General features: G+C 39.1%; 1 protein-coding gene across 1 annotated transcript; it reads left to right on the plus strand.

Moving 5' to 3' along the window:
- Positions 1–545: 545 nt before the first annotated feature.
- map1b (microtubule-associated protein 1B) lies at positions 546–20,735 on the plus strand. Its single transcript, XM_041970679.1, has 7 exons — positions 546–926; positions 2,882–2,983; positions 9,000–9,082; positions 9,795–9,935; positions 11,096–16,247; positions 16,334–16,563; positions 18,559–20,735. The coding sequence occupies exons 1-7, from the start codon at positions 743–745 to the stop codon at positions 18,712–18,714; spliced, it is 6,048 nt and encodes a 2,015-aa protein (XP_041826613.1). The 5' UTR covers positions 546–742; the 3' UTR covers positions 18,715–20,735.
- The last annotated feature ends 3,606 nt before the right edge of the window (positions 20,736–24,341 follow it).

Below are 24,341 nucleotides of genomic sequence, written 5' to 3' on the forward strand. Positions count from 1 at the left end.
ATATTAAGCTGTGGTATGTCTTATTATAAATGGGCGAGGCTGCCTAAATAAACGTTAGAAACCACATTTCCCACAATCCAACCCAACACTATCGTTCAGCAGTTACTAGTCTGCAAAGTGTCATCGTAACTCCACACCCTCAAGATTCTGTTTATTCTACAAGTTCAAGACACCTTTACAGCAATTTCTCTGACTTTTAAAAGTGTTCAAAATTATTTTAAAGATGGCAAACATTTGAAAAGTTGTAGCACTAAATCTTCAAAAAGGTAAAACGCGTATACAAATAATAAGTGGCATATTTGACTGGAAAATGACACATGGAATCGGGGATTTCACCTTGTTTGAAAGCTAGTTGTTAAGATAATACGTCCAATTTTTCGAATACTTTGCAAGTTTACTGTTAGTATGTGAGTAACAAGTGATGAAAAGTCAAGTACTGATGCGTACTTACAGTGAAAAGCATCACATCTCAACTTCCGGAGTCGTTTTACTCGTTATGGATGACATCAGCTGTGGGGTGAGTGTGCGAAAACCCTCCCGGCGCCCTCTTCTCCCCCCGGTTACCGAGTATGACACAATGTCTGCCGGTATAAAAAGGTAGGGCCACTCCTATCCAGACTCTACTTGCATGTCTGGAGAACTCTGCGGCGAATAAGGGGAGGAGGCAGGCTGCTGTTGGGATCTTGAGCGAGAGAGACACAGCCAGTGAGACAGAGGAGTGGAAAGGCAAACAGGGGAGAGGATGGCCACGCTGGTAGAATCTGCAGATATGGAGACTTTAGGCGGCCAAAGCAACGTTGGGGCATCCCCGACATCCTCCAGCCCTTCGCAGCACTTCAATGACAGTAAATTTTACTTGCTGGTTGTTATCGGGGAGATCATAACAGAAGATCACCTGAAATGTGCCATTGCGGATATAGAGAAAGGTAAGATGCATCTTTGTGAGGTGGATGCAGCCACTGAGAGCTGACCTTAACATTTTCAGAATTGCATGAGCAGGGACGTAAAGGTTGGAAGTTGATTTTGAAGCTTTTGTAATCGTTGTTGGCAGTACCTTAAAATTTGCACCTGTTCGCTGCGCAGGACTTTACGCGCAACGCAGTCAGCTGAATTACGTATAGGTTATTAATGAGTAATTAATGATCTCTGAAACTTTATAATTCTTCATTTTATTATTGAAGTTCTTTTAAGCATATGTTGCTTCTGATAATAATATAGAACATTCACTCCCAGTTACAAGACTTTAGGATAAGGCCTACATGTTTCCAGACACGCACAGTTCCCAAATTTTGAACCACAGGTTTCCCACAAACCCCATCAACTGTGTTTTAGCGCATCTTGCACCAGTATAAATTATTTTGTGTGATATTAATATCAGAAGATCCGATTGTTGTCATGTACACATCTGACATAGGTCATCTATTTTAATAAGGATGACCACAATGATTCAGCATCAAATTTGTTAAATGCGTCACTATCGCTTGTCCGGTGCTTCTTTTGAGGTTTTATTTGGGTGCGTCAGGCTTTTGTTCCACAATTCGCAGTCAGGAGGAGACAGCTGTGGGGGTGGGGGCGAGGGGCGGGAGAGGGATGTGGATGTTCACTCTTCTTGTTGAGGAGCACAGCTTTTAACGCGACCAAGCTGACTGAAAACGCGTTGTGTTTTCAGAATTTAACGATTGCTTGTCCGCAGTAACGGAACAGAAAAAATCAATTCCTCTTAATCCCGTGGGAACATTTCTCTATTCTTATCATCACCATCATCATCACCCCGCATCCAGCTATATATCTCTCTCATCCCACACCGGCTTGTAGGCGTGGCCCTGTCCGCACTGCGGTCCCTACGGAAAGCCACAAGGACCTATCTTCATACTGAGCAGGGCGTTTCAGAGATGCTTCAGCTGCTGTTGAGGCCTGCCTCCTAGGCTAGAGTGCACTGTTTGTATGACAGGAGTGGGAAGATGAGAATATGGCGCAGCAACTGTGTGTTCGTGTAAAATAGGCCTCTTTTCTCATAAAGGCAGATGGAAGGGTCCTAAAAAACTTAAATTTCGTATGGCTGAAAATGCTGCTTTATAAAAGTAAAACTGATTTGGTATTAGTTTTTTTTTGTTTATGATTACATGTAATCTTTTATAGTCTCTGCCCATTTTAATCTCCACTTTAGATAAGTATTTATGAGTTTAGTGTAAATCTTAATAGTGGCATGTTTGACCTTGCAGAAAAATTAAAACATTAAGGTCTCTTTTGTATGGAGTTAGCTTCTCAGTTTTGTTTAGTTTTTATTTTTCGTCAGTTCTTGAAACCTATCAACATATTTTCACTCTCTCATTCTCAGACTTGTTGATTGGAAATAAAAAACTTTCAGTGCATCGTGCTCCAAGTTAGCTACGTTGCTAAGTTACTATTTAATGAGCTGCAGGTGGAATCTTTTATTTTCCTTCTTCTTTTTGTGTTCACTTAGGAACACCAACTCTGGATTTTTCATGAATGTTACTTCTTCACTAGGGTACAAAGGTTATCATTAGGTCAGTGACGCTATGTAATTACTGAGTGTGATACTATGACTAAGCACAGTAAGTGCTAACAGTACATCTGGCCCCTGGCAAATCACAAAAGCACTATGGATATTTCCTATTATAGATTCCTATGCTCTTGCCAAATTTGTGACAGACCTAGACAGGTTCTGTCTAAGATTTTTCCAATGAACTGGAAGCAGATGATCATCTGAACAGATGTGAGCAAATGAAAGATTTTTACTACACCTGATGTAACTATAATTTCCTGCTATGTGTATTGAATGATTTCCAACCAGAACACTAACTTTCTTTGTTTCTCTTTGCTGGCATTGTGTGTGTTTGTGTGTGTGTGTTTATTTCAGGGATCCGTTCATGGGACACCAACCTTATTGACTGCAACCTGGATCAGGAACTCAAGCTGTTTGTCTCAAGACACTCAGCTCGTTTCTCTGCAGATGTTAAAGGTAATTTGGAGGTCAAATATATTTGAAATGAGAATTTCAGACTGGCTAATATTTACACAGTTTTAGACAGATGGGAATAGATTAGAGGGGAAAAAAAGGAGGCCCCAACCCCTACTGTGAGGGGATCTGGCGGCCATGTGATGCCATTGGGGCTTTTTTCTGGCATGGCTTGGGTCCATTCGTCAGCTCAGAACAGTCACTACAGATCAATACAAAGCTGTTCAAAGTGATGATTTCTAATTTCTACTTTGATGTTAGTGGGCTCTTTCAGGACAATCCCTCCATCCAAAAGGTCACTGAATGATTTGAGTGTGAAAAAGAGTCATGTTCATGGTTCATTTGCAGTCATCCGATCTCAACGATACTGAACACCCAAGGGATATTTCAGACAGTGGCGTACACCACCATCATCAAAACACCAAATACGGAAATATGTTTAGGAAGATGGGTGCTCCATCCCTTCTTTAGCCCTCCAGATATTTCTCATTTCAGTGCAGCAATGAAGCTATTCAGTGTCTTCCTTCACTTTGTCACCCATCTAAACAGGTTCCTTTACAACCTAAACAACAAACAAAAAATGCAAATTATTAGTGATGAAAGAAATTTGTTAACTAAAGCAAAAAAGACTAGACAATAATGAAAACTTACTTGGAATAATATTTTTTATTTAATGTATATCCAAACGTATACACATTTATTACTAAAAATAAAAGACATTTTCTGTCGCCTCCCTTTAATTAAAGTGTCCCAAAGCTTTTTCAGTTAGTAGAAATTTTATTCCTTTTCTACATCTTCAGTGGTGACCAGTAGGTGGCAAGCTCAGTATTAAATCAGCCCCACCTTATGCTGGCTGTCATTGTTGGGGTGAGCCACTGAGACAAATACAAAGTGGAGTGTTTTCTGTTGCCTCTGCTAACTAAAGACTAAGGAAAACATGTTGGCTGGTGTTGGCTGCAAAAGCAATTGACAAGAGGCAAGAAAAAGCCAAATCATCAGTAAAGTGCATTCTTGGGACATGTACAATGCAACACTAACTTGCTGAAAATGGAGCATGATGGGCTGTTTAAGGTCTTCTTATAAAAAGGGGATGTTTTTCACTGAATTCAGTTTAAAAGGCATATTTAACTCTTGCAGTTAGTAGCAGGAAAAAAAAAACATCAGAATTAAGTTAAATGTTGCATTTAAAGGAAAACCACATGTCCTCATCTCCAAGCTATTTTTGGGAGGAGAACTTTAATGAATATACCTCATTCTGCATTTTATAGCTGTGTATGTTGTTACATAACTGTAGGCAGTAACTTCCTTTCAGTATACTAAACATGCGGGTTTTATTACCTATCTCCGGTACGCCATCTCAGCACTTTGTGGCATGGCACTTTTATAGTTGTATCATTTTCAAGGTGATGGAGCAGCTCTATAAAGATGGAACAGCTTCAGTATGGCCGGACATGTGGGCTGTCAGTAGGCAGTACGGCCTTGATGGCCAGCAGCAGTCAAAGCACCAGATTGACTTGACTCCACTTTGGATATGATCTGCAGGGTTTTAGATGCATTACAGATTGATCCAGCCAGAAACTGCTGCAACAGACTATATCACTAGATTAGTTTATTGCGTCAATGTCCCTGTATCAAGTCTCAGAATTGGTTGCACAGAACACGATTACAATAAACATGATGATTTATCTATAGTGACATTTAGTGGAGCTCTAGTTTCCCATTCCCTGTCACCCCACCTTGTTTTTATCTCATTCCCATCCTTCATTTCTTGCTCTCTATCTTCCTCCTGTGTGCTGTTGCCTAGATGCACACTTGATTTGGGAGTAATTAGCAGTGTAGGATTCCCAGTGGCAAGTATGTGTCCATGAGCATACAGAAAGGAGGGGGAAAGGAGAGGGTGAGGGGAGCTGAGGAGGGGTGAGGGGAATGGTTGTAAAAGAAAGAGAAGCGAGAGAAAGAGCAAACAGGGAGGAGGGGAAATAAGGGTGTGGACTGGAATTGGGAAAAATACAGTATATTAGGGGGAAAAAATAAAGACAACAATAGATCAGACATGGATAATAAAAAAAAACGCCAGCGCTTTTATAGTCAGAGCTAGCAATAAAAATAGGCGTATTGTACTCATATGTGCCTCAGATTTTTTTTTCTGTCATTCTCAAGCTGAGATTTTAATAAATCATCTAAATATGAACTACAGAACTGGCTTCGGCATAAACAAGAATTTATGCATGGAGACATGAATTCCTTAATTCAGTTCAAAATTCAGTTTTTTAGATATTTTCTTGCATCACTGCGTGAAACAGAAATAAACCCAGCATGGTAAAAAATGGAAAAAACTGATAGGACTCTTATGTCTGTTAAAGAGATGTAAGTGTGCAGCCAGCAGCTGTTTGCTTCAAAGCATTAAAACAAGACTCAATTTATTCATCCATTTAAAATGTAGAAATGCAAACCATTTTAATCTACTAAACCCAGGGAACAAATGCAGAGCAAAATTAAATGAGAGATAACTATATATTTTTAAAGGAAACATTGAAAAGAACAATAAAAACACCAATATAAAAGCAGTGTATGAAGTTTTGAAGAGAGCAGCTTCTCGTCAAATGTTTGGCAAGTAAATCAGTTTATGTCCCAAAGTGTAAAAAATAACAAAATTCTCCAGCTGCTGACCTTCTATGCAATATTACTAATTTCAACAGTAGATGTAAGAATGAAAATGTAATTTAAAAAACTTAATTTTGCAGGTTTTTTTTTTTTTTCTCAGTCTCTCTCTGATAGCTATATGAGGCTTCTGCAGTAAATTTCACTGCACCTTCAGTGTGAAACACCAAAGTCTAAAAGGCTGTCTCCAAACCACAAACCCATTAAGGATGCCTGGATTTAAGATTATTGAAAACAACATAATAGTTTATGATTAACAGCAATTAAAAGCTGCCTTTCATTTGTCCAGAATTAAAAACCTCATGTTCTTAAAATGTTATAATATAGCTATATTTTATATCTCCTAAACTGTTCTTGACTCTCACTGAATGATTCAGCACCTGTAAATCAGCTTTTTAGTCACACATCTGGATGCAGCTTGTAGAATTAATGATGATGACTGAAATGAGCAAAAATCTGGACATTATTGGAGTGCATCTGAACTATGTGGCACAGGTGATTGACCAATCAGTGCTCAGACCATTTAATAGCAGTGGCAGTGCCATTAGCTCCATTTCCAGACATGTTATGTGTGCTGCTTCCTTTTTCAGCCAGTTGTGTGAGGACACAGCTCCATGTGACACAAACAGTTCTCCTCAAGGGGCTTCCATTTTACAAATGAAAGTCACTGGTGTCAGACAAGAGAAAACAAAAGAAAAGATGCTGACACATACAGTAGATCCAGCCAATAAGATTAAATTATGACCTCTACATGCATTTTTTTTTTTTTTAGAGAAATGAGGGCTCTGAATTTTTTTTTTTTTTTTTTTTTTTTTTTTTTTTTTTTTTGTGGTGCCATGCACATTGATGTTCCTGTCTGGTTCAGTCTGTGGATCTTGTTATTCAGCCAGATAGAGAATGCTTGGTGATGCGTGTCACACTGACCTGCCTCCTGCTGAGCCAGATCCACACTGGACATTTAGGATTTTTATATCGATTGAGGTAATTGTCAGCATTGAGCAAGCTCCATTGCACAATCCATCATTTTTGAAGCATTACCCCAGATGTTCAGTGATTCTGCTTGCTTTCTGGCATTCTTTGATGTGCAAGGACTGCCACGTTTTTTTGTTTTAAAGCATGACAAGCCAGTAAGCAGGGCGGAACCAACAATGAGAGGAAAAAAAGGAAAAGAAGATGCATCTCTATTACATTAGCTGTCACTGATACAACCTGTGTATGGGAGCAAGAGTAGAGTGAAAACAAGACTATGGGTATTGATTTTTCTCTCATTTCGCAGACCAGTGATACCAGTGGTTACACAAGAACTATGGTCATCAGTTTGAGACTGCTGCCTCTTCAGAACCAGTTTGATGCACCTGGTTTCTCCCTCAGTCAAATGGGATTTGGTATCAGGCAGATACATATCTCTTTTTGAAACTGACAGTAAAATACATAAACAAATTAAACAACATACCAGGAGGAGTTGTTGTTAAATGTGACAAACATCAAGGCAGACATTTTGGTCAATGATCAAGCAGAATTATGGAAATAAATATATATATATATATATATATATATATGCTGTAACATTAGAAAAAGTTGAACAATTAACTCTATTAGTTGAGCCAATCCCATGTGGCCATGATATTGCATGTATAAAAGCTCAAAATTAAAATCACACTAGAATATTTTTCCCTCCAGACAACTTAATTCACTCAGCAGTGCAATAAAAAACTTTAAAATGATGCTAAGTGTCTGGAAAATAATGAAATCTGGAGTCATTATTTTCTCCTAATGGTCAAATGCTGTTTAAAAACAGCAGCAGAGAATGAGAGTTTTTCATATGAGATGACAGCCCTCTTGAGGGGAGCGGGAGGTGGAGTTAATGGTTTTGTGCTCCATGATGAGAATCTGCTGTATGAAATATGTATGGCGGAGTCGGCTGAGCAGTCATAGCTGCTGCATTGTCACATCTCCAGAGACGAGGCATTTTCTCTCTTCAGTGCTTGTGAATTTAAAGATTATATCCTTGCAACACTTCACCGCCTTCATGAAGCCCAGAGCTTCATTTTATTTCTTTCTTTCTTTTTTTTTCCAGCAGCAGAATCTTGATTGTTATCAGCTGGGCTTTTTTTAAGATATTTTTATTTAAAGAATGAGTTTGGAACAAAAGGAGACTAAACAAAGAAACCCCTGGTTTGATTCTATGAAACCTGATGTGTTCATCAAAGACTTCCACCCCCACCATCCCCTAAGCACATATAGCAGAATCATTGTCATTATCATAATCAATCACTCTTAACCTACAATGACTGATTGTGAGCCTGTCACACCCCACTGTTTATCCTCTGTGACCAAACTAATGAGAAAAAACTGCTACATGTGGAAAAACATCACTTTATACTCAAATGAGGCACATTACCATCATATCACAATACTGTTTGTCATCCTACAAGGAAAATTGATTAGTTAGTTGTTGGAACAACAGTTATAAATTCTCAGAATCCAGAACTGATATAAAGCTTATATAAAGGTCACCGCTGCTTTGCAGTGTTTTTTCAGGTTTAAAAGACTAGTTTATGCTTAAAATGTGTTGTTTTTGTGGAGAAGCTTTAGAAATGGACTAAACCTGTACCTTACTGCCTTTCAGTAGAAACAAATAAAAGCAGAATCAATCTCAAATAAATCTAACTAAATTGATAACTAATTTATATATATAATTCCACAAAAACTTACAGTATTATCACCTTTAATCACCGTAATGCAATAAGAGGAAGGTGACAAATTTGGCCTTTGAAAGAAGGATGGAGAAGGAATTTAATTCTGACATGGGCCTCAATGCCAATGAGTTGGATTCAGGAAGGTGTTTTACTTTACCCTCCAGAGATTTCATCCATCATAGTGATGAAGAGCTTTACTCTGCAGTGACTGTTAACATTTACACAGTCATACTGCAGCTGCCACATCAACCGTGTTTGATGAATTAGTTAATAAATTTGTGGAGCGATGCCTCTCATAAAAACCAGATGAGAGAAATACATTCACTGTGAGTTTAAAATCCCTGTTAGCTCCTGTTATAATGTGAACAAGTGCTAATAATAAAAAGAAATCAAGCTGATTAAAGGGATTGAATACTATAGATTCTTTTGAATACTACATGACACCAGGAATTAAATACCATAGGTGATTTTCTATTTGTCTGCAAGTTTGTTAGTTAGTTTTTTCAGTTCTGTCATGCACATTAAATTGACTTTAGAGATGTTTACTAACACTGTGAGAGCAAAACATGTGGACATGAACATGTAATTATGTGACTTAATAGCATTACTTTTTAAAAGGTTAATTTATAATGTGTTACTCTTTTCTACTTTGTGCTCAGGGCAGAGAATTCTTCACCATAAAAGTAATATCCTGGAGACGGTGGTGCTTATCAACCCTTCAGATGAAGCTGTCAGTACTGAGGTAAAAGCTCTGATTAGTTTTTAACAATCTCTGATTTCGTGTGTCCTCCTTCTTTGAGCTGCTGTTTCATCCTCCTGTAGAGAGGATTCTTCTCAGATCTACTAAGACATTTACAAATGTCAAGCGGCATGAAAACTATTATTATTAAGCTGGGTTCTGCTGGCTTGGAAAAAAATAAGAGACAAAATAAAAATCTAAGAGAATAGATAAATGCTTCATTGACTGCTAGGACAGCCTGCTCAGCCTTTAACATTAACATTCATCATTTTGCTTTTGCTGTTTTACACTATCATGTGAAGAAAAGGAGAGAGAAAGATCAGGAGCAAAAACAACGTGATCCCCCCCACTTCAGCCATGTCTGCAGTTAAACTGTGCATTAATAATATCTCACAGTAGCACAGGATCGACTGGGCCAGTCATCCAGAACAGCTGATGCTGCTGGAGTAGAATAAAGGACCAGCAGAGGGGGGGAAAGGCAGTGGGAGAACTGGATGAAAGGAAACTTAGCAACAAGAGAGCAAGTCAGCTAATTAGCTAATGGATTTGAGTGACACTGAACTGGTGGTATTTCAGACGCAGATAATCATTAAGCTGATTACTGCAGTGATAGTGTTGTTATGTAGGATTTCTGGTCTTCAAGCAGCTGCAGTAAATAAATACTTTATAAATATTAAATAAATGCTTTTCTTAATTTTCCTCTTCTAATTTCCAGGTCCGTTTGATGATCTCAGACACTGCCAGGCACAAACTACTGGTCCTCTCAGGACAATGTTCTGAAAACACTGGGGAGCTGATTCTTCAGTCTGGATCCTTCTCTTTCTTCAATTTCATAGACATATTTACTGATCAAGAGGTGAGCCAACTTGCATAAGCTTCTTGTTAGGATCAATAAAATCTCCTGAGAACATGACCCTTTTTTATTTGTTATAAATATCTAGATCTTGATTGATTATATCATCTGCTGCTTGACATTAGTTATTAAGCATTAGTATGAATCAAATCCCCCAAATTTTATGCCTTAACCTAACCAACTTATCCATTGAAGGCAACAAATATTAGCCAATGAGAGGCAATCTTAGACTGTCAAACGTTTCCATATTTTTATGAAGAATATTTAGTTGTAGTACACTACTGATGCAGACCAGATAATTTAGAAGTGCATACACTTGATGATTGTGTATATCCTTCACTTCACTACAGATATCACCTATCAGTCTTAAAGGTACAATATGTAAAAAATGTAACTATCAACATAATGAAAAGAAGTAAAAGATTTGATGCTACAGTAATGCAGATATATTTTTATATTAAAGCAGCTAATAACCCCAGAACCTTCTGAGATACTAAATCTCAGGATGCAAGAAAAATGGGAATGGAAATTGTAAAAGGTGAACATGAAACCCCAGTAGTGTACAGTCCCATTAACTGGTTTGAAGAAAATAAACCAGGCCTTGTTTTTCTGCCATTTTTACGTTTTTTCATTCTCCTTCCATTTGCTTTAAATCACCACTGCTATGTCATGTAATCATGCGAATACTCTTCTTTTGTCTGAGTTTTAGATTTGAAGCAACACAGAGTGAAACAGGCCTATATATTCATAACTGCATTTTTAGTGACTATCTCTGAAAGTTCACAAAAAAGTGTTGCCCTTTTTAAATATTTCTGATAATATTAGCCCCAGCCAAGGTAGTATGTGCCTAATTGTTATTTTGATGAAGCAGTTGTCACAGTGCCTTACAAAACTATTTGTGGTCCAGACTCTATCCTTTATCAAAATGTTATGATGACAGGTACAAACACCACTCACTCCAGTGTGCCATAAATTAAGCTGAGAAAGAAAAATAGCACTGGACGGGATCCAGACAGAGATGGGTGACAAAGAGGAACATACTTTACCTCTCTTTTTTTTTTACAACTTGCACCTTGAAGATTTACTGATACATTCTAGCTCTTAAATTGTATTCATTTAGTATGTTAGGAATTAAAATTCACTTATTTTTTTCTCATGAACAGATTGGTGAATTGCTCAGCACCATTCACCCAGCAAACAAAGCTAATCTCACACTCTCCTGTCCTGAACAAGGAGACTGGAAAAACTCCAACTTGGACAAACATAACCTGCAGGATTTCATTAACATGAAACTTAACTCCACTCTCATCCTCCCTGAAATGGAAGGCCTCTCAGAGTTCACAGAGTATCTGTCTGAATCGGTAGAGATCCCATCTCCTTTTGACATGCTAGAACCCCCAGCCTCAGGTGGATTTCTCAAACTCTCCAAACCGTGCTGTTACATTTTCCCTGGTGGTCATGGTGATTCTGCTCTCTTTGCTGTAAATGGTTTCAACATGCTCATTAATGGTGGCTCAGACAGGAAGTCCTGCTTCTGGAAGCTGGTGAGACATCTAGATCGGGTGGACTCCATCCTCCTGACCCATGTCGGTGATGACAATCTGCCAGGCATCAATAGTATGCTACAGAGGAAGACTGCAGAGCTAGAGGAGGAACAGTCACAGGGTTCCACTGCTAACAGTGACTGGGTGAAGAACATGATTTCTCCAGATATTGGTGTGGTGTTCGTAAACTTTCCTGAAAATCTAGATAACCCTGAACCGAATTACAGAGTGCGCAGGAATGTTGATGAAGCAGCGTTCACCCAGCAGTTTCTCAGCAAGCTAAATCTGAGGATTGAGCCTTTGCATAGGCCTGTAGGAAACACTATCGAACCAATCACACTTTTTCAGAAAATGGGTGTGGGGAAGCTTGAGATGTTTGTGCTTAATCCATCAAAGAACAGTAAGGAGATGCAGCATTTTATGAAACAGTGGACCGGAAGTGAAAGAGACACCACTTCCATTCTGCTTCCAAATGGAAAAGAATCTGAGTTTCCTCTTTCCTACTTGACTTCCATCTCATCACTTATTGTGTGGCACCCTGCAAATCCCTCAGATAAAGTTGTACGGGTTCTCTTTCCTGGAAATGCCACCCAACATCACATCTTTGAAGGCTTGGAGAAACTAAAACACTTGGACTTCTTGAAGCAGCCAGTTGTCACTCAAAAGAGTTTGTCCTCTAGTATACCATCAACACCAACACTAAAGCAAACAAAGATGAAACACAGAACAGACAGCAAAGAGAGCCTAAAATCCACTCCAAAACCATCACCAAGCAAGACAATCAGAAAAGAGTCAAAGGAGGAAACACCAGAAAAGGCTAAATTAGATGCAGAATCAGCCCATGAGAAAACACAAAAAATGGAGAAAAAAGAAAAGGTCCCACTAAAGAAGGAAAAAGCAAAACCTTCTGAGAGAGAATCAAAAGCAAAGGCAGATCAAGCCGCTCAAAATGAAAGTCCAGAAAAGAAGTCTGAGACCAAACCCAAAGTGGAAAAGACATTTAAAAAAGAGGCCAAAGCATCAGTGGAAAAGAAGAAGGAAGCCAAAAGAGATGTAGCTAAAAAAGAAGATACTTCCAAACAAGAAGGTAAGAAGGATGAAAAAGTAAAGAAGGAGGAAGCAAAGAAAGTTGTGAAAAAGGATCTAAGAAGAGACTCACCTATGAAAGAGAAGAAGGAAGAAAAGAGAGAGCCAAAGAAAGACATCAAAAGGCCCTCTAAAGACATGAAGAAGACATCTGCTGCAGGAGAAGAAAAGAATCTCAAACCAAAGTCCTTAAAGAAAGAGGACACTTCCAAAAAAGATGCGGGAATTCCATCAAAGCAGAAAGAGAAAGGAAAGACAAAGATAACAAAGAAGGAGGCAAAGGTAGATAGTAGCAAAATGGCAGCAAGTGCTGCAGCTGTTGTAGTGGATCCAGAAACAGAAAGATCTCTAATGTCCTCACCAGAAGACCTCACTAAAGACTTTGAGGAGCTTAGAGCAGAAGAGTTGATAGAAGATGATGCAACTGTCCAACAAAATGAGACTGAAAACATCCACCACGAGGAAATGATACAGACCAAAGAATCACCCGAAGCTTTAGAGTCTGTGGATGAGGGTATAACCACAACAGAGGTAGAAGGAGACAATGGAGAGACACCAGAGGAACAAGTACTTAAAGGAAAACTTAATGGCAGTGTCTCTGAGAAGTTTGAAGATGAGGGCACTGTTATGGAGGAGACATCTGAAGGAGGGGAATATGAAGAGAAAGGGGAGACAGAAGAAGTCTATGAGCCACAAAGAGTGGAATTAGATAAAAATAATTTGTCCCCTTGTACAGATGAGTACAGCGCTAAAGTGACAAAAGAAGATAACACTAAAGATGATGATGTGAGAAATAAAAATGTAGAAGATGACCATGTTAGTCTGAGAGAAGAAGAGAAGCAAAATCTGTTTGTGTCAGCCTCGCCTAAAGTGTCCTCACCCATATCTCCAGCTGCATCTATCCATGATGAAATGCCTCCAATTGGCTTTGAGAGCTTCACAGCTTCTGATGATGAGAACAGAGATGAACCCTCTGAGGATCATGCAGTTCACACTCAGTCCACCATTAAAATCTCTAGCGTGCCTACTCCCTTGGATGAGATGTTGACTCCTAGGGACATAATGAGTGATGAAGCCACCAATGACAAGACAGAATCTCCATTACAGGATTTTGGCAAGTTTGGGAAATCACCGTCAGGAGAGTTTGTTAAACAGACACTTTCTCTGATTCAAGACATGCCAGGGTCAGATCACTTTGAGAGTGCTGCCACAGAAGGCCAAGACTACATCCACTCTGCTTCAACAATATCCCCACCTTCATCACTAGAAGAGGATAAATTATGTAAGGAGTTTCCATCTGAAGGGAAAGCTAAAGGGTTTGCTGCAACTCAAGAGTCACCTGAGAAGTGTCCCAATGACTCAACCAGACTCAGTTCGATATCCACAACATCACCAATTGTTCGTTCCCCTTCGGTGGAATGCAAGAACACATTTGGCTCTTCAGCAGTGTTTGCTGCTCCAGTTGAACTGTCCACGACACTGGCAGGTGACACCAAAACAGCAGCTGATTCCTCCACAGGCCCAGATGACAAGACACTGGACGGAGCTAATTCCCCCCAGTCTTCAGGTCACACACCTTACTATCAGTCACCAGTGGATGAGAAAGCAGGAGCTCTACCACCTGTGTCAGAAGAAAAGGCAGAAGGTCCACTCATTGTGGAGGTCACAAATGATAAAGAAGATTCCTCCAACAGAGTTACCCCTGAGCCAGAACTAGAATGTTCCTCCCCAGTGGAGATAGTAATGACCCCTCCCAAGAGCCCACAACTACCTGAGCCTGAATCTCCAATAAAGCAGAACAAATCACCGTTTGATGTGGATCCCAAGAAACTTGGTGAAAACAGTAATTCAGTCCTGTTCTCAGCACCCCTGACCAAACACGACCCTGACACAAACCCCTCCACAGCTTTTAAAGAAGAGAGTAAAATGTCCATTTCAGAGGGCACCACCTCAGACAAGTCTGGAACTCCACTAGAGGAAGTTGTAGCAGAAGACACATTTTCACGACTAGCCTCAGCGTCTACAGCCTCCCTGGCCACCAGCTCATTGCCAGAACCAACTACTGATTCTCCTTCCCTTCATGCTGAAGTGGGTTCACCCCACTCAACAGAGGTAGATGATTCTTTGTCGGTCTCCATGGTTCAGACCCCAACCACGTTCCATGAGGCTGAAGGATCTCCAACTAAGGATGATAGTCCTAGACCTATGTCTATCTCCCCAGATATCTCACCTAAGACAAAAAGTAAGGCACAGATACCAGACACTAAATCTCCAGAGCATTCTACCATGTCAATAGAGTTTGGCCAGGATTCCCCTGACCATTCCTTAGCCCTGGACTTCAGTAAGCAATCTCCAGAACACCAGTCAGCAGGAAGCAACTCACGTGCAACAGAAAATGGTCCAACTGAGGTAGACTACAGCCCCTCTGATGGGACAGAGGTAAAAACTTCTGGAGAACCAAAATCTGCAACAGAGAACCCCTTGCTTTTTGATGAGATTGATTCAGCCCGTGCCACCTCTGCCACTCCTTCAGATGCCTCCCAGTCTACACCCTCTGTCACGACCCCATGTCAAATGACAGAAATGCAGCATGCTGTGGTGGAGCAAACAGATAAGTCTCCAGTCACCCCAAAGGCATCATCTCTAATCTTGTCTCCCCACTCTAATGACCCATCTCCAGTGCTAGAAGCTTCCACGGTTGAAGAAAGCACCAGCCCAGTTTCACCATCTGTAGAAAGTGTAGCTAGATCTGATGCACAGCAGAAATATGATAAGTCACCATCACCTCCTAAAGCCTCTTCCCCTTTATTTAACCTTTCAAAAGGAGAGACACTTTCCCCAGCAAAAGAGACTAATCCTTTTAAATGTGAGGATTCTGCACTTGAGAAAAAATCTCCTGTGAGTCCCAAAGTTCCTTCACCATCTAGTCTACCCCTCTCATCTGATCCATACATTTGCAACTCTGCCTGTGGCTCCAGGGACCCAGACTCCACTAAGAGGAGCCCCTCTGCTCCATCCAAAACAGATGTTGACCTTTGCTTAGTCACTTCATGTGAGTACCGTCACCCCAAGACTGAACTGTCCCCATCTTTCATCAACCCTAACCCTCTAGAATATTTCATCAGTGAAGAGAATGCTTTGAATGAGGAAAAACCTCTCACCAAGTCAGGAGGAGGGCCCCCACCCCCAGGAGTTAAGCTTTGTGCCAAACAATGTGAAGAAACCCCACCCACATCCATTAGTGAATCTGCCCCTTCACAGACTGACTCAGATGTTCCACCGGGTACAGAAGAGTGCCCCTCCATCACAGCAGATGCAAACATTGACTCTGAAGACGACTCAGAGACTCTACCTACTGACAGAACTTTGACCTACAGGCATGCTGATCCTCCTCCAGTGGCTCTCAGGGACTCTGCTCCTTCCTCAGGCCACCATGATGTCTGTATGGTGGACCCGGAGGCTCTGAAGGCTGAAGAAAATCTTCACAATGCCAATACTGATGGAGACGAGAAGCCCACTAAGAAAAAACTCTCCAAAAAGTCCTCATCACCAGCAAGGAAGAGTGGTCTGTCAAAAGTGAAGGACTCAAAGACTGCTTCTCCAAAGAAGGGTGTCGGAGAAGGAAAAGATGCCAAAAATGCAACTAATACCTCTGCATCTAGAGGTGTAAAAAGCACTGCATTGGGTGAGTACAATTTTGACATTATCATTTATGCCATTCTTATTATTGCTTTTAAAATGTTGTATTAGAGAAATGTATCATTTTTCCAGGTTCAGGTACTGGAAAGGCTGCATCATTGACCAACTGTCCCCCCATGTACATGGATTTGGTTTACATCCCCAATCACTGCAGTGCCAAAAATGTGGATGCTGAATTCTTTAAGCATGTGCGGTCCTCATACTATGTGGTCAGTGGCAATGATCAGACAGCTCAGGAACCCAGTCGGGCTGTCCTTGATGCTTTGCTGGAAGGGAAGGCCCAGTGGGGGAACAACATGCAAGTAAGTTACAACAAGATGCTTGTCTTTTCCTTGATCTCATTGGAAAAAGTCATGTGGTTAATGAAAGATTAGATAGAAATGTATATGTTCTTAGGAAAAGATGATGATAATTTAAAAAAAAGGAAAGAAAGGACTCAAAAGTCTGAATCTCCTTTATAAATTTCATGCAAATGTTTGTCTAACAATAAATCACCTAGATCAGATGGTTTCTCTGCCAAATTCCATAAAAAAATTTGGCTCAATTTTTAACTGCAAGAATATACTTATATACAATATATATGCTTTTAATCATGCGTGCTTAACGTGGCTGCCTTGTGTATTTTGAGTTTGTTTGAAGCATTGTTTGTGCGCATTTTCTGAAATTAATGCAACGCTTTCACAAGCTGCTACATGGGAGTAACTGCTAGGGGCAGTGTAAGGACCAGTTTGACCAGATGTGTGACAGGGTCGGCAGTGGTAAAATGACTTAAGGTTTCAAAGACAAACTTGTTAATCAAGTCTGAAATTACCTGCATCTTTATGATGTATCACAGTGTAGCACAGTGACAAATATGCTTGTCACAATAGTTGGCGAGAGATCAGTACTATTTTAGAAGCTGAGGAGGAGAGATGAAAAAAATTAAGTGGGAAGAAGTCTGTGACCGTTATGCACATACATGAAAGAAGATGAAACAGAGTGAAGATGGTGTCAGTAGAGTCCGCCAGTCGCTGAAGGTCTAAGTTGGCTCAGTCTACTGAGACTTCATACAAAAAAATGCACATTTTTGTTTGCATCCCACAAATTGAACAACTCTATCCAAGCTGAGTTTTCTACTCTGCCCCTAGTGGCATCTGATAAAAAATGTAGTCAACAAGCATGTATGTAAACAATTACACTCTGAACAGAGACAGTTGATTTAAACGTAAGGTTAAAAGTATGTTCTCGGCCTAGAAATTACCACAAAAGCCTTAGCAACAAGAATAGAAACCATATCAAATCAAATCAGACAGGCATAGTAGAAAAGAGAAACACTACTGATACACAAGTTATTTATCCTGCTCAATGTAATTCAGCAACGTCAAATTAATACAGCTGTCTCATCACTGGCTGCCAAAAACAGCATTTGAGAAGTTCAACTGGACATTCTATATTTCACACTATATAAATTTAGCTTTTGGGAGTCATTCATTAAGTACAGAAAAACACTTTACACTTAACCCAGAGCCACTATCAGAACTAAAGCTGCACTAAATACAGAAATGCAGCTCGGTATGACATCAGTACTCACAGACCTTCCTGTCTTAAAACCATTTTTTCTTTTTCCTTTTCTGCTTTTTGCTTTTCTACTTCCCACTCACATAATTACACTGTGAATAATTTTCTGCAATAAATAAAGGAAAAATTGAAAGATTTCTGTCACAAACTGCTCACACTCACCCTGATTTTGTCATATCTACACAAACCAGAGTTAGTATGATGGCTGCAAGAAATTGTGGGAAAAAAAGTTTTCTGTTTCATAAAGGATGGTCCAGTGTCTTCTGTGCTACAGGAGACAATAAAGGAAGCACTGAAGCTGTATTTAGAAAACATAAGCAGCTCTTATTTTGGCTGCTACTTAGATATTTTTTAGTTAGAAAGTTTCCCAAGCAATAATATTCAGCCAGGCCAAAGGTACCATGGGGAGTAAAAATGAAGAAAAGTAGGATATGCTCTAGGGCAGAGCCACCTAGTAATTACTAGCTGCTACTTAATATGCTGGGATTGTGTCCTTGGGCTATCAGTCAGATCCACATCCACATGTAGCATCCAATTTAAAAAAGCCATGAGGGTGACCGTCAAAATGTTAAACTCAAGGTCTCATTTAACGGGTGATGCCACAATAGCCAAATGCCACTTTCACGTGCATGATGCAACAAGATCTTGATTAACAAGCACAGCATCTGGAAGATGCTTTTTAGTCTGTTTATTGTTTTTAAGAAGACTGAATTTAAAACACTTTTTCTGTCTGGTGTCAGGTCACTCTGATTCCAACCCATGACACGGATGTGATGAGGGAATGGTACCAGGAGACGCACGACAAGCAGCAGGAGCTGAACATCATGGTCCTGGCCAGCAGCAGCACTGTGGTCATGCAGGATGAGTCCTTCCCAGCTTGTAAGATAGAGATGTAGGCCTGCTCAGCAAGATGTCAGGAGGGATTGTTTTCCATGAGAGAAAGCCAAACCATGTAGCGTAAGGCCTAATCAGACAGTAAATTAAATAAATACCTGGAATGAGGATTTGCTAACAATAACACAAAATACATGTAATTAGATTCTAATAAAAAATAATCAAACAGAAGGGAGATAAAACACAATTAAATTAATTTAAAAAAAATAAACCTGATTTTCCAGTTATGCAGCCTCCAGCACATTTCCAATATCGTTGCTGATGTATTGAGCTGTCCTGAATCCCCAGATCAACATATTGAGCCTTCAATCAATTTAACTGCTTTCAAGGAGCAGGTCTCAGCTGTATCTGCTCTGTTCTCAAATAATGGCTGTTGTGCACACCAAAGTATAAGACAACACTCTTTCTGTTACTGCCTTAGGGAATCAAAATGAATGTAGAAGAACTGCTTGAAGATAAAACAGGTAACACTAAACATCTTAAGTTAATCATAAAATAACAGATTACAGAGTTAAATTATGCTCAAACTAAAGGGACACTTATAAGCATTAATGATGTCTAGCATCATCTTCATCATGTGGAGTCAGAGAGCTGCTACCATTATGAAACATTTCCTGGCGTTTTCACATGAACTCAGTTTATTTATTATTCAATAAATACCTGTTTTTGTCTGTTTTTGTTGCTGCTCATGTGTTGCTGCTTATCATAAATTTAAATTATTCTTCTTGATTGTCCAGAAAGTCTCTAGCTCTTCAGTATGAGGTTGCTTGATAACAGTCCCTCTTGTTTTTGTTACCATCTTTTTAAAGAGCTGCCTTTAATTTCAGATCATCAGTCTTATTTACAGAATTTAATTTCTTTTAAGAGGAGAAACCTTGATCTTATGTCTTATAAATGTTTTTTATGTAATCAATGACCTTTGGGAAGCTTGTCTTTCCCCCATTGTAAAGCTGGTGAAGCAGGATATTTTCCTAAACCTTAAAATTTCTTGTTTTTCAAAACCATTGTATTATAATTATAAATAACTTTGTGGCCAGTTGCGTGGTTGGGAGACATGCATGGGTTAGAATTTTTCTCTTTTTTGAAGGATTTTGCTCAGACTTAAGATTTACGATCAACAGGGCTACATGGGCATAATTTTACAAAAGTAAGGAGCGTTGTGCCATGACATATGTATACTACAAAAAGCCAGACAATTGCCAGTGGCACAAAAGTGATGAAAAACTTGATTTTGGGTGCAGCACATTGAAGATTTCAAGGCTGATACTGAATGACAGTGATTCAGCTTATGGAAGGAGTGTGGTCATGAGGGAGGCAGCACACAGATGAGTGTGAGAGGCTTGAGTGTTTTAGATGAGAGTATGTGAAACAAAAAAACTTGACACTTTAAAGAACAAACATGACACATCCAAAACTAACAGTACTGAGGCCGCACATCGGCTTTGACAAGCCAGCTACTGGAGAAACATTTAACAAATCACCACATAATGATTACAGGCTTTGCTATTTTGTTCTATAAATCAAAATCAGTAAAATTAGTGGATATTTCTAAGATGACATCAGGCGTTCATGATACCACCACAGACTAGTTCTCATGCAGGAGAACCTCAAACTATCACCATGGACTTACTGTCAAACAGAACAGACATTTCTCTCAAACGGACATTTCTCTTTTCTCTATACTCTTTCCCTACACTTCCCCTCGTTCTCTCTCTATTTATCTGCCTTTTCTCCTCATCTTTCTCTCGGGAGACCTTTAATAATGTTTGTCTGCAGCTGTGTGGTATATTTGTCTTGTGATCTTGCATCCTCTCTGCCCTTTTCCCAAACTCATGTAACCTATAGCAATTAGTTTCAAGTGAAAATATTCCTTAGTGCTTTCTGATGTTTGTGTGCAATACTTCCTCTACTGTACCCATATGGCAAAACTAATGTAAGAGGAACCTGTACTAAAGAGCAAACATTCAAAGACAACCACAATAAAATCTGTTGTGAAAAAATGACTGATATTTTTTACTCTTCTATTCTCTGTACTTTCACTTATCACAGTTATTCCTCACAAGCTTTCACTCAAACAAGTAAACAAGTCGTATTGTTAAAATTAGTCTGCATCTTACCATTAACCAAGTTTCAAGTCCAGCCGACTGATGAGAATATAACTGATCACATTAGCATGACTAATTAAAACATGATTTGTTAGCTATTTAAATACATGTTGAAAATAACTACTGGCAATGACAGAACAGCAGCTCTGCCTTGAGATTCAGTACAGGTTAAATCACCTGCCCCTTTTTCTGTTATTTCAGTTAGACATTTTTATCACGTTCATGGTTAAAATGTGATTTCTGGAAAATAGCCTCAAAATATTCAGTTGAAGCCAAAATAAATAGTTGTGTTTATAATAATTATAGAAAATAGAGCTGTAATTGAGGAGTCAAAATCATGTCCTCATGGATGAGTTGACATTCTGGCTCAGGAGGAAATTTTCCTCCTTTGGCTTCCTTGAGAGCCAGACTGCACTCAGAGTGGGGATTTATTGCATGTTCCTTCTGCCAGACACCGCATGGACAGAGAACGGAGTCGCCATTTTTCTGGTTCAGTCATTGGTGACATGATGGAGCAAACTGGCAATAATTCTGTCTCAGGTGTGGCATCCTGCAGCATGGCAATGATTATTCCTAACGGTTGCGGTGATAATGTGCATCACACGTAAGCCAAAATGTGAAAGCAGCTATCTTCTCTATCTGACAACACTACAGCCTAGATGTAAACAAAGAATGAGACATTATCTCTTTATTTCTTTGTCTCTGTGGGTCCCAGTGCAGCAGTTACCATTCATATAACATAATGTTCATACACATTGTTTATAAGTTAGTTGTCAAAGCTTTACCAACTATTTGAAATAATAAAAGTGTGTCCTGTGAAAATGAATAAATCTGATCCTGTCTATCCTTATTTATCCCTTTAATTTTTGGAGTGTTGCATATAAAACTGGGTAGAATTACTTTTGGTCAAATGGTGCATGATTAAAGAAAAAAAAAAAGATAAATGCCCTCAAGTTACCTTACTTTGGCAGAGAAGCCTCTAGTTAATTTTGGCTCCTGCATGGACTGTATAAAATATAAATATTTTAAATTTTAACATGCAAGTCCTCCCTTGCATTTATATATTTTTGGTTGATGTAACAAATCTAAAAATTAAAAAAAAGCTACGTTAAACACTGTCCTTTCCTGGTGATAGACAGTAAGTATGTAAAAAGCACTGAATGACATTACTGGTTAATTTAGGCAAAAAGTAAATAAGACATCACAGAAATGTATGAAGAAAAGTAGTTAAAACACTGACTAAATATGTACAGTAAAAGCTGTTTAAATCTTCTGGATTTGTCGTCGGTGTTTCAGTTTAGTTAATAAGGATTATTAACTTAGTTTTAATGCCCAGAATATTACCTGAATGCATTGCTGCAGGAGGAAACAATGCAATGGCAGAAGACACTGAGCATGAGGTATGAAACCAGAGGTAAACTATAAAGCAGCACTAATCCACTACTGCTGCATCTGTTGCAGTAAATGTAGAAAAACAATAATAATTGCAAAAATGTTTGCAATCAAACACATGTAGAAACTATATTTAAGTGGTATATAGAACATGTACAAGAAGGCTTCTATTAAAGTGAAAGAAGCTAAATTTCTTGAGAGAATTAATAAATTTTCAGCATGTATTTAGTTCTTTCTGTATGGTGTCCTGACATGCACTCCGGGGATTCTGACTTAAAGAGCAGAACACAACAGGAGTGGCACAACAAAGACTTGTCTTCACAATGCAGAAGCCTTTTGTTTTATAGTGGGAGGTCACAGCTCTTCATGTAGCTCAGTGAGAACACTGACCTCGTAAGTCAGGCTGTCAGAGCTATTTTAACAAATATTCATCATATCTGTAAGTGAGCAGCTTTTATATTTCCTTTCATGTAGTATTGAATTATTAAAGAGCTATGCAAATGAGATAGTGTCCCTGCCATTTCTCCAAATCCAAAACACAACCACAGGCATTTATGATTCAGTAGAGAATCAGTCAGGGGGTGAGCAGCCCTGCATGTCAGTGTACATCGTAGGTCTTGGATGGAAACTACTGTATAATTGTCTTTCAAGGGCAGTGGCTTTAAAAGTGTGACACAGCCAGCAATCACTACCAGTTGTTTTTATTCTGCTTTATAACTGTTTCAGTCTGGACATTTATTAGTGATGATGGGATACCCGAGGCACTTTCCAAAACCAAAGGGAAGTGCACACAAGGATAAATCAAAGAAGATGTAAGAGCTACGATCTGTCAGCAGAACCTGGCTGCTTGTCAGGGGAAATCAGACACTGTGTGTTAAAATAGAACCCCTACAAACAGCATTGTGTTTTTTCCTGTTAATTATTGAGCAACCTCACATGAGCTGACGGCACACCAAACTCAGAATGTAGCTATAAATTTGCTCTACCAATAGATGCATATGTAGTTAAAGAGAGATCTGCAAAGATTTACTCACCTTGCAGGAAACCATAAATTATCCAAGGTGCTGTGTCTGATTGGCTGAACAGGCAATCTCAGCAGGATGGGCTGAGGTTGTGTTGCTAAGGCAACAGTGGGGAACCTCCCTGTCCCAGCCCTATTTTCTCTGTGCATGATTGTTTATCATATCTAAGAAGCACTTCAATAACTGGAACACACTGTTGCAATAGCTTCCACCCTTGCAATGAAAACAAGTGTAAGCATCCAGGCTAGGAATTATTTTAACAAAGTCTGATTTAAAAGGTATGGCCCAGATGTTGCTTTTTACAGAGAAAATACATACAGATTCTTTTTTAAGGGTGCAGAGCTTCTGTTATGTAATCCTGTGGAGGTCAATGGGTACACTAACATGAAGCGGCAGGAAGTGGTGTTTAGTACAGCCGTCTATATCAGCCGTCTAGTGTTTGGTGAATGTACACCAAGTGAGAGACCTGCTTGTAATTTGATTTATTTTTTACTTATTCATCATGAAACTAGCTGGTATGCATTTCTGAGCATTTTTTGGAAATATTATGAGTTATTTACAGCTTTCAAATAGTGATGCTTCAATTTAATTTAATTGTAAGATGTAATTAGTTTAGGCAATCCCAATATGTTCAAAAAGAAATATCTGTGATACTATGAATTTTTTTATGTATTTGATGTTTTGTTTGTTTGTTTGTTTGTTTGTTTTGTTTTGTTTTTTTCTTGCCTAAATGTCTCTTGACATTTATATTTAACAAAACAGGTGGGTAAAATTTTAAAGTAGGTTATAGAGTATCCCAAAAATGTACCTTAAGGGCACAAATTTAAAAAAATATTAGTAATAAAGTTACTCTTTGTTTAGTTATATTCTTCTTGAAACAAGCTTGTATGGTATTGTAGAGCCTTATATGAAGGGTCATTCCAAGCCAGATTAATGAGGCAGTTTATTACATTTAGTGAGTAACACAAAAATATAGTTTACTAAGTTGAAATCTCTCTCTGGTGACGTATGTATGTCTCTCTGGTGACACACTATAGTCAGAGTGTCTACAAGATCTGACTATAGCTGTTTCAAACAGAAAATAACATTTAACTGGGGAAGAAATGTGTA

Source organism: Melanotaenia boesemani, chromosome 19 (genome assembly GCF_017639745.1).
Source record: "Melanotaenia boesemani isolate fMelBoe1 chromosome 19, fMelBoe1.pri, whole genome shotgun sequence".
Taxonomy (NCBI): Eukaryota; Metazoa; Chordata; class Actinopteri; order Atheriniformes; family Melanotaeniidae; genus Melanotaenia; species Melanotaenia boesemani.